Below are 16,252 nucleotides of genomic sequence, written 5' to 3'. Positions count from 1 at the left end.
TATATACACACACAAACTATATATACACACATACACAATATATATAAATATATACACATATTTATAAATATATACACACACATATATATATACACACACAAACTATATATACACACATACACAATATATATAAATATATACACATATTTATAAATATATACACACACATATACGTACACATGTACAAGTAGATATGTATACACACACACACAAATCATTGGTGATTGATATTTACTCACTCTTCTGATAAATAAATATGAACACCAAAATGCAAAATGTCACTAAGCTGTGTGAAGAGAGGGAAACGTCAAGAGACTCAGGTAAGAAGACTGCCATCTGTCTCTCCACTCATCTGACCAACCCTTTGCCTGGTATCACCGTTGACAACAGGAAGATGTTGGCCTAATTATATATAGCGTATGGAGGCATAAGCTGAGGGAAAAATCATCTAGAATGGCAAAAAGCAACTAACTCCTAAAAATGCAAATCAAAGTTGCGTCTTCTCTCCAAACGGCCAGCGTGTACTCTGCAGGCAAACGATAAGGAAAGAAGACGCAGGCCACTGGTGCTTACAGTGACTTGGGTCCCTGATAATCCCGAATGCACAAAGCACCAGCTCAGGCCCTCCAGCCCAGGTCATTTAGCACACTGACGCGGTAGGTTCCCCAGCTGTACTGGAGTTTTGCATTGAAGACAAACATGTTTTAAGAACTAGAGAGATCGCCTTTATTTCAGGGGTTTCTGAAACACAGAAACAAACTAAGACTAAGAAAACATTTTCCTAACTCTTTGATTATTGAAAAACATATTTTTTTAAAATCAAATTTTATTATTAAGAATTGTCAAGTTGTAGGGGGAAAACATTTGCTTACTTTTAAGAGACTGCTAAGACATTCTAACGATCAAGCTGGAGTAAACAGACCTCTGGCAATAGCCCAGTAAGTCAGTTTGTTTTAAAATAAGATTTATGCCATTGCTATTTATGATGTATATTAAGAAAATTTTAATTCATTCACATGACTAGGCATTTCAATTCTAGAGACAGTAAAGATGAATTTAAAAAAAAAATCAAAAGATAAAATGTTCCGGGATGGATTTAAGATCCACTTTTAAGCAGTCTAATCATGCTGGTGTAAAACTTCATGATTTTTAAAGCCAGAACTTTAAAGAGCCAGTAAGCAGGGCTCCGCCAGAGGGGAGTGCTCAAAGGACAGAAAACCTGATCTTAATCAAAGATCCAGAGGCCTATAAATAGAAACAGGTGTCTAAATCAAAGACAGAGAGAGACCCCCAAATGAGAACCATCCTTTCAAACACACATGCTTGGATCTGGGGACCGTTCAGGGAGCCGAGAAAGTAGCAATTGTTGGAAATGTGCATTAAAAATAGGAAGCATACCTCAAAGATCACATCCTCACCCTCTTGAGCAGGAAAATAATTCCTGCTGCAGGGCCAGGGGGCATCTGACTCAAAGACAAAAAGAGGAAAAGAGCTAAGAGAGGTAGTCGAACTGAAATTTAAAAAAGAAAAAGAAAAAGCGCCCCCCACTCTTTGCCTCTGTTCTCTCTCACAGAGTCAGAGAAAGTGGTCACCAGCCTTTGGGGTTTTTAACATTAGCGCCCTTCAAAGCTGATGGACTCGCCCCTCTGCTGAGATCTGGCTTGGGAATCACTGTAATTATCATTATTAAGTGGTTAAGAATCCATAGGGAGATAGGACGTCACACTCGGAACACCAAAGACTATAATCTGTCCCTGCGCCTTGCCCTTGAGAGCTTGGCATCTCATAGATTGGAGCTGGCAACGGGCTGAGGCTCTGCAGTGGGAATCGATGACTCAAGGCCTGCTTCTGTGTTCTGTGCTGGCTGCAGGCCTCCTGAACATCTTCTGAATGTTCTGGTGTACTGAGTTGGGTGTACTAACACACAATCCTCTCTACGCTTCCCAAAGGTGGGTAGAGCCTCCTCATGTCATCTGAACTTACAAGAAGAAACAGAAAAACAAAAGCCAAAACCCATATGCAGAGGTCACAAACTGGGTGAGCACTGGTGCATAAAGATGATGGGGTTTTGTTTGTTTGTTTGTTTTGCTTTTTTTGAGACAGGGTTTCTCTGTGTAGCTCTGGCTGCCCTGGAACTCTCTTTGTAGACCAGGCTTGGCCTCGAACTCAGAAATCCTCCTGCCTCTGCCTCCTGAGTGCTGGGATTAAAGGCGTGTGCCACCACGCCCAGCCGCATTCTTAATAAAATGTAGTGCAGCGTCAGTAAAAATGTAACCTTTGAGTTCACTTTACAGCTTTACAGATACCAAACTAAGACCACTTCGGTCCTGCGGGAAAGCACGTGGAAGGAACGGCTAGTCATTTGGATAGCTGTTGGAGAGGGCATTTTCAGAGTTCCCACAGCCTGGTTAGAGTCTGGGACTCCCATATATGACAGGCAAGAGCAACGTAAAGATACCAACACGGGAAAAGGAAGGATGCAAGGGAAGAAGAAACCCCAGATCCAGCTCAGGTGGGCTTTTAAGCTGTAGAGCGCATCTCCAGAAGTCTGACTCCTCTGGATCCTAGCATGTTCTTAGAATCTCAGAGCTCGACAGCTCTGGTTCTGCCTGGGAAGGTGTGGCATCCTCTCTCTCTGGGCTGGTCTCCTGGAAGTCCTGCTGTATTTTGGGTTTAGAGAGCCCTCTCCAAATCCTCACCCCCCACCGCTACCCCAATTGTGGAAATCCACACAACTAACTGTTACTAGGCTTAAAATAAGTGCAATGTCCTCAGAGGTTCCTCTGCTGGCCCCTGCTGGTCTGTCTTATATCACCGTGCTAATTACACCCACAGGTGTAACACTTTATTAGGTAACTTGGGGGGAGGGTGCTAGTGTCTATATCTGGTCACAAAACATCATACTCCAGGAAGGTAAAGTTGGCTGTTTTATTCAGCAACTGTTACCAACATCAAGACAGACAAATACTGTTTCAAATGTGGCACGCAGTGATCAGTTCCGGAAAGTTTTTGTTCCAAGCAGAGCCAACATTGTTTATAGTACACTACTATTGTATCTTGGGTACCACTTCCTTGATAATCGTGCATTCAGGTATGTGTAAAAGTGTGCACACAACACAAACGCACTCACATACACGTGGGAGCACACACACACACACACACACACACACACACACACACATGACAAATAACTAAGTCTCAGCATATTTTAAAGAAGCCATGCGATGGCAGCCATCATCATCACCTGCGCACCGTTACTTACCCTTCTGCCCAGGATCTGGTTGATAGCTGCACTCTCCTTTAGGGTACACTCAGCTACGACATTCGCTCTCATTTCTTTCATATATAACATGAAAGCATTCAGAGGCTTCTTAATGTGAGGTCTTTTTGGCTCCTGCTCCTTTCTCTGTTCATGTTGAGGCTTCCTAAAAGGTGATGGTGGTGAGGGAAAGGGGCAGGAGGAGGTGGGAAGAGAAGGGAAGAGAAGATCTGTAGGCATTGCCAGATTCCGTGTGAGGCTGACCCGCCTGGCTCTCTGGAAGCCCCTGGGACAGCATCAACCTCGAAGAAGAGCCTGTGGCTCACCCGATGAAAACCCAAAGTTGCAAACAACTGAACCCCGGGATTTCTACATTTCCACAGTGACACTGGGAGTCGGGTTCCTTCACTCTGAGGAAGCTCCATTTAGGGTCCCAAAGATGAGGCCCTTGGCCACCTCCAAAGAAGCTAGACACAAACTCTGGGTGGTCATTTCCTCGTCTGGTGCAATGGAGGCTCACTTAAGGGACGCTTTGCAAAGTAAGCTCTGTGTGTGGGGGGAGTGGGGGCGGAGGGGGGAAGCCAACCTTGGGTGTTGATCCTCAGTTGGCATCAGTAGTGGTTGTTCAGAAACTTTAGAAAGCCTGTCATGAGGCTAATTGGTCAGCAAATCCTGGGGTTCCTCTTATCTCTTTCTAGTGAGGGATGATAGGCATGGGCCACCACCCCCTGGCTCTTTTTTACATGGCCACTAGGGACCACACTCAAGTTCTCATTAGGATAACACAATGCTCTTTCCTCTTGACCATGATCCCCAGACCTAATGAGATTTTAACCCTTCTCACTAAACACAAATATTTATCTTCTTTGGGTTGTCAACACTGCTTGGCCCAGCCTTCTCATACATAATTTCTAAATAAGGGCCACACCTACTTTCTTTCACCTTTTCCTTTTTTCTTTCAATGATTTGTTTATTTTATGTGAGCACACTGTAGTTGTCTTCAGACACACCAGAAGAGGGCATCAGATCTCATTACAGATGGTTTGTGAGCCACCATGTGGTGGCTGGGAATTGAACTCAGGACCTCTGGAAGAACAGTCAGTGCTCTTAACCTCTGAGCCATCTCTCCAGCCCTGGGGTGCCATTTCTTATTCTTCCAAAATAAGGAAGGTATCATAGCTTGGCTCTAAAACTTTGAATCCATGTTGAGCCACTAGGGGATTCCATGCCAGTGGCCACTCCTTGAATTCTGAGCTGCAGAGGACTCCAACGTGGGTAAACTGCCCTTGTCACTGTTTCCGTTCCCTGAGGGAAAGTCTGGCATGGCGAGGGCTCTACAGTTCAAGATCCCTGGCAGCTGCGTACAGTAGAACCCTGCTCCATCCTGGTGAGTGTCCATGAAATGTTATATCCCCTGGTCTCTTCCAGTCTCAGATTCAAGTCCCTGTTCTCTGGGACAGCAGCATCTTGCAGGCAGAGACTCATGGAATTTCAAGATTGGAAATGGGGAACAGGGGTGGGGATGGGGGTGGGGTGGGGTGTGGCCGGGGCTCTACTTACACGTGCATTAGGTCACTGTCCGTGTGGGGATGCTCCTGTTTGACCTGAGGTGTTACAATAGCTGGATGAGGGATGCCAGTTGTGTGGGGGCCAGGGGGACCAGGAATCATATGATGGGAAAACCTGTACAGAGAGATGAGGGAGATGAGAAGGCCACTATGGCCAAACCTAGGCAGAGCTACAAGACAGCTCCCTAACTGCGAGTGGCTACGAGTGAAGCCCTATCAGTATACTCCTGAGTATTGACTACTGTCTGGAATGACAACTGTTTGGTTTTTTTTTTCTTTCAATATTCAGCTGGAAAATATAATTACTCCCTGTAGCTTTTCAAAGTGGCGTTCTTCCTCGGGAGGGCAGCAGGCCCAAGATAAGGGAACGGGATCAGTTTCCTCGCAGAGCAATTTTCCAACAAAAATTTCAATTTAATTTTGAGAGAAATTACTGGAAAACATGACACTTTATTCAGATTCAACCAAAGGCATCACATTTCAAAATCGCACACAGCGTGGTCTCATACTGCCGGCTGTGGCAGCCAAGTCAGAGGGAGCAATGGGCAGAGCGGGTGAGAAGAGACCTCACGGACCCTCGTTTCTAAGGTTTTCGCTCTCGCTGCCCAAAATGATTGTCTACACAGTGGCAACGTTTGCATCTCAGATGGGGCCTGAGGAAGAGCTGACTCTGGACTTAAGGGCAAGGGTTAAATTTAAGGCAGGGAGATTCTGTACCCGGGCAGCATCTCCACCTGCTAATGCCTTTCTCCCGGGCACAGAGAATGTAGCATTCAAAATGTTAGCCTATCCACCAGCAGCCATGGCAAAGGAAGAAACTGCCCTGCGAGAACAGGTAACGACGTATCTCGGCAACCACTCTGGACCTGCCTACAAGAGGTTTTTCTTTCCAATCTGCTTTAGAGTAAAAGCCTAATTTCACAAGAAAAATATTCTCTGTTTGTTTGTTTGTTTGTTTCATCAGGAAAGGAGAAAAGGACATTTGCTAGGGTGCCTAGTGTTTCAGAAACAAATGTCTTAAGTATTAAGGAGACAAAAATACAAACATTTGACCAAATAATGCTGCCCTCCCTGCTAAATGGAAAGATACATGATGCTGGGTGTGTGCCTGTAAGGAGATCTTTGTCTTCAGTTCTCAGTGTTAAAACTATTTTAAAAATGAAGATTATTAACCAATCTAGCCATCTAGATTTATTTATCATTGGACAAGTGTGTGTGTGTGTGTGTGTGTGTGTTTGCGCGCGTGCTCACATGCGTGCACGCGCACTCGCATGCGTGCACCACGTGTATAACCTCAGATTAACCACACAAACTATATCAACATCAAATCCACATTAAAAACAAAAAGAAAAGAAAAGACAGATTCACAACCGGTTAATAGCTCACCATTTGACTTCTGGCACAGTGACACACTGGCTTCCTCGAGAAAGCCACATGGGACACACAGATGACACAGCACAAAGCTGTGTGCACATCGAGTACACCAAGCATGGGACACAGCATCCCTACCAGAAGCAGAAGCGCCACACAGAGCAGCCCCAGAGAGCTTCACTTGCAGCATCATGTCCACACAGGGCCTGATTCACACACTAAGATGTACACCCTGCCGGACCACTTGTGGGCACTGTCCTCTCTTCCCCCAAAGGCCGAGGGAGGGCCAGTGGAGGACAGATCTGGACTATGGGGTACGGCCTCATTAAACTGAGTTTAAGTTTCCACAAAGGAAGCAATTGTAGAACTCAGACCCAACTCATTTTCAGGGTTCCCCCTCGGCCCGCCTACACCCCACCCAGTACGATCTAAATCCAAACTCTTCTAACGTCCACTCGGGGGGCGGGGGGGTCTTTGTCCTCCCACGGTAGGTGGTAGTGAATTCTGGAGTTGCAATGGTTCCTGGTGTGGCTGGTGCCCTGTGACACCTAGTGTGGGAGCCAGGCACGCTGCACAGACACACGCGGGGCTGGGTTATGGGGCTCCTAAGCCAGCCAGCCCAGAGGCAAGCGGGGCGGGGTGCGCACAACGAGAGCAGAGGAGCGACCTGGGCGGTCCACCTCCACCTACCTGGACATGGAAGTGTCGCCTGACAGTGAGGATGGGTAGGGTTGCCTGAATCCACCCGTGATGGGATAAACAGGCTGACCTTGCCTGAGGTCACAGAAGAGAGGAACCCATCAATGACAAAACACGAGTTACCAGCTAGCAGTAAGAGTTTGGTGACAGGACCGAGGGGCCGTGGGAAGGCAGCCACCCCCAACATGGTTACAACTCGCCTTCCCTTCCTCAGTCTCCCCCACCTCAACCATCAAAGCACCCTGGGGCCTCGAAGAATCCCCTCCTCCCTTAGTTTGGAACACAGGCTGGCTCATCAACCGCTCTTTTATACCCTTTCCCTCACCTACCCTTTCCCTCACCCAACACCTTTAATGCAAAGTAGGACGTAAAAAAAAAAAAAATGCTTCTTGGGTATAATGCAGCCCACAGAATGGTAAACTATCCCTTCAGAGAAGCAGCTTAGCCAACTCCTTATCCAAACCTTTGAGAATTTAGAAATAGAAAGGGCACCAACTGCTCTATTTACATAAAGGAAATGCATATTTCAGGGATACTGCGCCACCGGCCCCCTTATACACAACCCATTCTCTGCAGTTACTCTGCTTCTCGCTGAGAGGGCCTTCTTCTTCCCCTCTCTCACGGTCCAGTCTCTATCTTACAATCTCTACTCCCAGCTGCCAGCGACGGCATAGGCACATCGCTCCCGAGGAGCCGAGTTCAGACAGAATAATTGAGCTAGGACTCAAATATACACATAATCAATGAAACTCTCAGACTGAGCAACTTAATGATAGAGGGGGTGGGGTGGGATCCCTAGCCTTGCTGGAGAAAAATGCCAGGATGTCTGGGCGTAGAGATGAAGCCAAGATATGGGGGGTGTGGGGAGAGCAGGCTCAACGGAGAACCGGGAGAGATATCTGTGGGACCCTTGCAGCGAGGGGGGACTGAGGAGGAGCAGGCATGGAGCTGGAGGAGGAAGCGGTGTTAGGACAGCCACGCACTGCAAAAATTATACTCCTCAACACGGAGTTTCTTTACCGCCATAAAAACAAATAAGAAGAACTGAATGAAGAGGCAGCAGCAGCAGGATTGTCTCTGGAAATAACCAGTACAGAGGGGGAAAAACTAGCATTCCAAGTCTGTCAGGAATCAAGCGCCTAAATAAAACAGACTTCTTGCTCCCTTGAAATGAGCCTGGTGCTTGCTTATTAACATCTCAGAGATGCGTGTGTTCTGTTGATTTCTCATTTAGTCTCGTGTTACTTGTCTCAGTTGGTCACTTAGAAGCAAAAGTAGCTAACCAGTGAGTCTAAGTTCATGTCTCAAAAATATGAGTTGTTTTTAAAAAAAAAAGGAAAGAAAGAAAACTGGAAGAGAAAAGCCTCGCTGAGCGGTGGCTTCCCACGGCAGAGCTGATGCCCAAAGCCACAAATTGAATCCATAAAACTATAAGCATCAAAGCAAACGCTATGCAGTCATTTTCTACACATATTAGTGGACGGACCCAATCCATTTCAAAGTCTCTACTTTTTTTAAAAAAATAATCTTTCAAATTGAAATGAAATAAAGTTAGCACCTTGCTTGTTGGTGGAAAATCTCCTGCATTCCACAAGTGTGACTGCACAGGGAGCTAATCTCCAAGAGTGGGAAGGGGAAAGACAGGTGCTCACTCAGCTAAAGGCTACAGGAAGGCTCTTACCAGCCAAGGGGTGGGGTGATCTGTCCAACGCCGCCCGGAGACAGGGGGTAGAAGGTGGGGATTTCAGGAGCTGGAGGGTGTCTGGACATGCCTGTTAAAGGGAGCAGAAAGATATGGTGTTTATATTCCAGGGACAGTTATATGGAAGAGCAAGAGAAAAAAACAAAAACCAAAAAACCAAAATGCTTCACGTCACTGGTGATTTGGGGGATAGAAACCATCTATCACTCACATCGGGCGAGTGGACCTGTGTCTCCCTTAGGATTTCAGCATCATAGCGAAGGGGGTCTTCAGATGGACAGTTGCAGCTTAAGAAACCCATGCAGGGATGCATGCACTGCCAGGACACAGCCATCCCAAGACTCTCCTGATGATTTATCCTGTTCTTATTATTTCACTTGAAGAAAATGGTAGACAACTGTTTCTGTGTAGAATGGCAAGTGACAGGCCTTCCGAAGAAGGTGGCCTGCCATGGGGCTCAAAGATTAGGGAAATTGTCATTTTCATAGGTTCCCTTCCGGACACATAGATTGGGGAAACATGAGACCTCAGAGGATGGAAGATTAATTAGGAATCCTCCTCAGCCCCGCGGTGGTCACACTTGATATGATTCATTTGTTCCTGGCTGCCATTTCCTCTCCCTCTAAGCTGCTCATCAGCGCTGGTCCTCTGGGCGCCAAGGTCACACTGCTCTGGATTAGCTATATTCTCCAGCAGTGGAGAATGCCACCAGATCGTTCCTTGTGCTTGCATCCTCCTGGGAGCTCAGTGTCCTGCAAGTGTGAGACCTACCTAATCCTTAGTCCCAGAGGATATCCTTTCTTAGAGCTCACCTTAGGCACAGGGGAGAACAAAACTGACAAGACACATCCACACTAGGAGAATGTAAAATTTAACGCACTGTTCCTGAAAAGTGCTAAGTAAGTCGCTCCATACGGATGGCCATGGCTTCAAAAGACCATTTCCATTTAGGGCAATGGTTCTCAATGTGGGACTCGAAACCCCCTTCAGGGTGTCACATGTCAGATATCCTACATATCAGATATTTACATTATGATTCATAACAGGAGGCTCTTTAAATAGCATGAGGTTTGACTACTTAACCCATCCATAGACTTCATGTATCTTAAGTTACCAAAGGACCTGAACATGGGAGAGAGACTTAGGTGTCACCTTGAGTGTTGACATTACTTGTGTGATTTAGGACCAACCTCCTCTCTGTTCTTACACAAAGATGCATGGACTAGAATAGAGTGGTCTCCTTGCGGTACTCAACAGGGCTCCTGCCTCAGGCCAATGCACAGTTTGCTGTTTCCAAAAATCTCTTGAACTCTCTTTTCGGTTTTGCTTAAGCACGCTAGTTTCCTTTGATCCCATCTAAGTGGGTCTCCAAATTTGTTCCCCAGGCTGTTTTTCTTGTTTCTGGGAACGGGGAGGGGTGAACTAAGGTTGGTGCTTCAGGGCTTTTGGTGAGGTTTTCAACTTGTTGCTTGCTCCCTGACCCTAAGATGCTCAAATTCTCACATCTCAGCGTCTTCTGGGAGGTTCAAGTTAAAAACAGACGATCAACCCTAACCTCGCACCAAAGACAGCCAGAGCAACTTAGAACATTAGACATGTGAATCTTACTATTTATAAATGACAATGTTCCCAAAGACAGTTCCTATTTTCTGGATATTTCTGCCTGGGGCTACTGTATGGACCTAATATTTTTGTTTTCCCCCAACTAGACAAAGCTGACTAGCCTACTAGGAACATTGACATCGGTGGCTCTGGTCTCTAGCGGAGCTAGAATGAGTCTGTTCAGGTTTGGGGGAGGGGACCATAAAATATGAAAGAATGAAATTATATAAACTCAGTATTATGTAAATGAGCACTTTTAACGCAGAGGTTCATGGTGATAAAGTACATGATGCTCAGGACAAACATGTAGTTATAACCAGGATATCCACATTAAAACAACTAGAGATAGTGGGTGGAATGGCTGTAATAGTCTCCATTTTTAAAAAGGAAAAGGCTAAAGGAAGCAGAGAAGTAACTGCTCACACCACTAGTCTAGCCTCTAAACATGTCCAGAGAAGTAATAAGATAAATTAGCTGTATAAAGCAAGGGAGGGAGAATGGCAGACAGGTGAACACAGGGGAAGCCAAATGTATTCAGTAGGCTATAAACTATTGTTCAAAACTAAACGGTCCAAGAATTCTTCCGAGAAAAACCACTCAACAGCGGTGTGTTGTTCTCCTAAATAGTCACTGTTCCAAAGTGCTCAAGCAGAACACAGAACACACCTTTTCTTCCAAAAATTAAACAAAAGTAATAATACTCATTTGGTGGGTTTATTATTTTTTTAATAGCTGAGAATTTAAATATCCAGTTTTATCACTCACAGTGGCACAGTCTGCAGATATGTATATCTTAGACCTGCTCTGAGATTTCGACCCACACTGGACAGCTTAGCTTACATCATGGCCCCTCTGGGGACAGCCCAAAGACATTCCCACTCACCATGGAGAATGCCATAGTGGCCTTGATTTTTGTTTTGTGCCATCCCCAGCACTAACAACAAATAAAACAACCCAGAGCAAAACACAAGTTCCGCAGATGTCCTGTCACCAAGCTACATGCCCAATTCCCGGGCCAACATTCTTCTTACCTTGTCTACAGAGATACCTGGGCTCTACTCAAACCCAAGTCGAGGAAGTGTTCGAGGAAATGTTCTGTTTAACCTAAGGATCTGGGTCCTCTGGTGATTGACCAGTGGTAAATAGCAGAAAACCAAATGGACCCAGACACTCTTTTCACACTGTCAATAGAGGTCATCCATGGAGGGGCAGAGGGCAGAGGGCAGAGGTCAGAGGGCATGCTTTGGCCTCTGTGGTCTGGGCATTTCTGTTTTGTTGGGCCTTCCCTTATGGTTGCCCAAAGCCCTGCTGGATCCCAATCTTGCCTGTGCAAGCCAAGACTGACAAGCTATGCTGAGAGGTTAGGCCCCAGGCTGAGAGACTAGAGAACTCTCTGTCCATGTCGCCCCCCTCCACTTACCACAGGCAAAACCCAAGTGTTTCAAGTTTGTTCAGCCCTCACACAATGCGCTCTTCTGCAAATGAAGAACAAGCGGAGCCTGTCACTGACGCAGAGAGGCCAAACTGAAACTGTGCCCTTTTGTCTCTAGACAGAGATGGTTTTGCACTTTATTTATAATATCTAAACTGAGGATGGGACATTAAAAGGGACAGATTTGCATGGTAGGAATAAAACGGAACAAAGAAACCCCAAGAGGCTGAAAAAAAATAACTCTTGAAGCAAAAAATTCCTGCTTTACTCCATGTGCGTGTGTGTGTGTGTGTGTGTGTGTGTGTGTGTGTGTATTATCAACAGGGGCTGGAGATGTAGCTCGGTGTTGGGGTGTTTCCTTACTATGTGCAAGACCCCAAGTTTGATCCCCAGCACAGCCAAAAATTGATTAAAAAATTTAAAGTGGGGCTGGAGAGATGGCTCAGTGGTTAAGAGCACCGACTGTTCTTCCAGAGGTCCTGAGTTCAATTCCTAGCAACCACATAGTGGCTCACAACCATCTGTAATGGGGTCTGGTGCCCTCTTCTGGTCTGTCTGAAGAGAACAAAGGTAGTGTAGTATATACATAAAATAAATAAATAAATATTTAAAGAAAACAATTCAAAGTCACCAACATCTTACACGAGAGTCACCGCCCCACCCCCACTCCAAGTCACAGCTTCTGTTCTCCCTGCTCAGCTGAAGTCTAAAGGAATAAATGGGAAATATTCAGGAATGAACAATTCTGTACATGTTTAAATGGAGTACATAATGAAATCGTTGGTTTCTTGTTCCCCATATAGGATACATACGTTATTCGTGGGTCCCGTGCCCTCGATGCACACACTACCCCCATAATTCACTTAGTCGTTGTCTGGGGAGTCTCATCAATTGATCTGCCGTCCTAGCATTACAGTGTCTGTGTCTGAATAGCCCTGCTGTTATTTAAAACTGACCCCGAGGGCGCAAGCAGCTCTCCTGGTAAAGAAGATATGCCAAGGGGAATCTGTAACCTTCCTCCTTTCAGTGGAAAGGGACTGTCCTGGACTTAATGTGGAGGAGAGAGAAATGGTATTTCGATTTTTCAGATCGGGGCTAAGAGCCAGTTTCCAAGCTGTGAGGTAGGAAAGAGGAATCTTTGTTAGCATGCTGTACTTCCCGAGACCACAAGAGCCATGGCCTTAGCTTGTTGGTAAAGGCCCAGTGATGGAGAAAAGTGGCTAAGTTTGGGGCTCACATTTATTCAGCGAGCATGGGGACCTGGGACTTGAAAAGCATACCTCCACGTGGATACTTTAGTGAATAAATGGCCGAGACTTTTACCGTTTGCACAATCTACTGGCTTGTATTGTGTATCATGTAGGCTTTTTGAAGCCGTCACTTGGAACAGGACAGTATTATACTTTCTTCTGCTTGATTGTTGTTGTTTCTGGGTACTTGTTTTTGTGAAAAACTAAAACAACAAATTTGTATAGATTTCTGAAGAACTGCCAGCCAACTGTATGCACCCATCTTCAGGTGCACTTGGGACTCCCATGGGGGCAGACACCGGCACACCTGGAATGGTTGGAAGCCTATGCGACATGGCTGCCTGGTTGGCAACAGAGGCCTGGGCAGGCCGGATGCGCTTACCTTGCTTGGAGTTGACATCTGACGGGATGTGTGACGGGTGGGATCCCGGAGAAAAGTGCTCGTCGCTGTAGGTGATGAGGGGGGTGAGCGGGTGGACCGCGTGAGAGGGCTGCACCACCGGCACTTTATTTGACTGCAAAGTAACCACAAAGCCAATGGTTAATATGGCGGCCTGACTCTTCCTAGTCCCCTCCTCTTCCCAAGGGGGGTGGGGGACTTCACCCAGGAGCAGTAGGCAGTCATTAAGGGGACAAGGGAGCCAAGAGCACAGTTGCCAGCGCTTCCGCACAAATACCCAAGTTCAGGAATGTCCCACAAGAAGGCTGGTGGGGACAGCACGGGAGGCCTGCAGAGATTCTCTGGCCACAGTGCTTCACATGGCCTGAACCTCTGCACATGTGTGTTACTCGCCCTTCCCATCCCCTCCTTACTTCCTCTTTGATAAAGAGCCGATAGTGCAATCGCTGTGATCTATACTGTCTCCACTCATCCCACATCTAGCTAGAAGACACCATTCAATTAAAAACGTGTCCTTTGAACAGACTACTGACCAAATATTGCCACCCCAAACAACAGTCGGCACAGACTGATAATTTACAGTCCGTAATGCCTTAGCATATCCTTCAGGTCTATGCTCTGACCGTTTGTGGAATTTCGCCGCTGTATCTGATGGGACCGCTTGCTTTCGCTGCTGCTCAGCTGCCCCCTGCTCCTCTGGCATCCACAAGGAACCCCAACCTTGCATATAATTTCACGACACAAATCTAACAGTTTGAAACAGCACTTTAAATTGCTAACCTTATTTTTGCATTGTAACAGACTTTGGCTCATGCCTGTGACCCCAGGACTCAAGAGGCCAAATTGGAAGGAAGGTGTGCTGAAGGCCAGCCTGGGCTACAAAAAAAGGCCTCATCTCAAGCACAAACAAATACACTGAAAACAACAGGGTTGGGAAGGTGGCTCAGTGGGTGACATCATTTGCTGTATAAGCATGGCACCCTCCTAAGCTTGGTTCCTCATAGTGGAACATGACTGTAATCCCAGCCCTGCAGGCAAAAAGATAGCCAGGTCCTGGAGCTTGCTAGCTAGCCAGTCCAGCCAAAGTGAAGAGAGCTCCATCACTCACTGAAAAGCACAGGCACACGTAAAAACGAACAAACAAACCCATACTTTATGTATCATATATGTATATATGTATACACACACACACATATATATGTATATGATACATGATATGTATATATGATATAACACATATATACCATATGCACATATTTATATACACATATATAAAAGTATACATGTTTTTAAGGATTCATATTATCTATTTGCATGTCATTTATTTAAAATCTCCATCATTTCGATTGTGGCAAAGTTACAAGTCCTCTTTCCATCGAAGCCAGGTGTGGTGGCACATGTCTTTAGTGCCAGCCTTTGAGAGGAAGAGGCAGGTGGGTTCAGTGAGCTCAAGCCAGTCAGTCAGTCTACTCAGTCAGTCTATGTAGCAACTTCCAGGTCAGCCAGGGTTACATGTTAAATGCATCTCAAAAATAAAATAAAAGCTGGGCGGTGGTGGTGCACGCCTTTAATTCCAGCACTTGGGAGGCAGAGGCAAGCAGATTTCTGAGTTTGAGGTCTACAGAGTGAGTTCCAGGACAGCCAGGGCTCTTCAGAGAAACCCTGTCTCAGAAAAAACAAAAACAAAATAAAACAAAAATAAAATAAAAAATTAACAAAGTTTTCCTTGTTCAAGAAAGGGTTAAGAACATAAACTAGTAGGGTAATGAAGTGACAGGCTCAACATTAGGATGACCATTTTTAAGGGAACTCTAGCTAGTGACAATAGTGTGTGTGTGTGTGTGTGTGTCTGTGTTTACACAGAGGAACAAGGACAGACAGACATCGGATGAGAGTGAAGGAGGGACAGACCAGGATGTCCTACATCCTCTTGCATCAGGCCAAGCTTAAGTGGTATGTGCCAGCTTGCCCCATCCCTAGTTGTCTTCCTGAAATCCTGCTGAGTGGATGCTAACCTTCAGGAGGTAATTCAGATGTTAATTACCTGGATGTAACCATTCCACTACAAACCATGTTACATATGGTAAGCACATACAACTGTATCCACAAATAACAACAACAGCAATGAAAATAGGGGGAAAAACCCAAAACAAAACCCTTCCCATTTCTCCCAAAGAAAGGGAAGGTAACAGGATTACACACGTGGAAGGAAGAGGTGGCTATGACTCTGAGCCATGCACTAATTACAGCAGCCTCGGGAAGGTGCCCGGGTGGAAATTGTAGAGTAACGAGCAACTCAGACTTAAGAGGAAGAGAATGAAATGAACTTGCTAGCTCAGGCATGCCTTCGCCGTAATTAGTTTGAATTAGTGACATTTTACTGTACTGTGCCAGGCTAAGATTAATAGGAAATGCGTTTCTCAAGAAGTAAAGAATCACATTAAAAGGAAATCGGGGAAGCGGCCTGACAGGTGTCCCCATGTGAACTGTTCAAATGTCTGGATGGCAAAGGGACCCCACAATATACGTCACAGGGGGGCTGCACCTATGGTCCACTCACAGGAAACTCGATGCTTTTTACCAACTAAGCACCAGAAGGATACGGTTTAATGTGAAGGTTACCCTCAGGAAAATAAGAACACTCATCCCAGAGAGCCCTAGGGGTCTCTACGCCCATCAGGGCAACCGCCCCCCCCCCAAAGAACCTCATGTGGCCCTCAAAATGGTAGGCAGAAAGTCACACTTTTTTGTACAATGATAGGATTTCTACAGTGCTTACTATATAACAACCCTAAAAAAAATCTTTGTAGATTGTTGGGTAATTATGCTTGTGCTTGGTAATTACCAGGTCCTCTCTAATGGCAACCCTTGCATGGCTCATATAGCCCCTGGCCTTTATTAAATGGAGCACCATTATCAAAGCCCCACAAGTTTTCTCGACATATATTAACACAAACATCTATGCATAT

At 45.7% G+C, this 16,252-nt stretch overlaps 1 protein-coding gene across 7 annotated transcripts in view; it reads right to left on the bottom strand.

Annotated features, from left to right (window-relative positions):
* Lef1 (lymphoid enhancer binding factor 1) overlaps positions 1-16,252 on the bottom strand; it is a 113,578-nt gene that overhangs the window by 25,170 nt on the left and 72,156 nt on the right. For 5 of the 7 annotated variants that reach the window (XM_021157755.1, XM_021157754.2, XM_029475591.1 and 2 more), the window contains exons 4-8: positions 13,266-13,398; positions 8,579-8,669; positions 6,889-6,972; positions 4,820-4,942; positions 3,263-3,425 (exon numbers count right to left, since the gene is read on the bottom strand). In XM_021157755.1, the coding sequence (XP_021013414.1) occupies positions 3,263-3,425; positions 4,820-4,942; positions 6,889-6,972; positions 8,579-8,669; positions 13,266-13,398 (594 nt within the window). The remainder of the gene's footprint in view (positions 1-3,262; positions 3,426-4,819; positions 4,943-6,888; positions 6,973-8,578; positions 8,670-13,265; positions 13,399-16,252) is intronic. The other 2 variants (XM_021157756.1, XM_021157757.2) reach the window with 1 other exon arrangement.

The sequence above is a fragment of the Mus caroli genome, chromosome 3 (assembly GCF_900094665.2).
Source record: "Mus caroli chromosome 3, CAROLI_EIJ_v1.1, whole genome shotgun sequence".
Lineage (NCBI taxonomy): Eukaryota > Metazoa > Chordata > Mammalia > Rodentia > Muridae > Mus > Mus caroli.
Note: the sequence above shows the minus strand (reverse complement) of the source record. Positions and strands in the feature narration are given on the sequence as shown.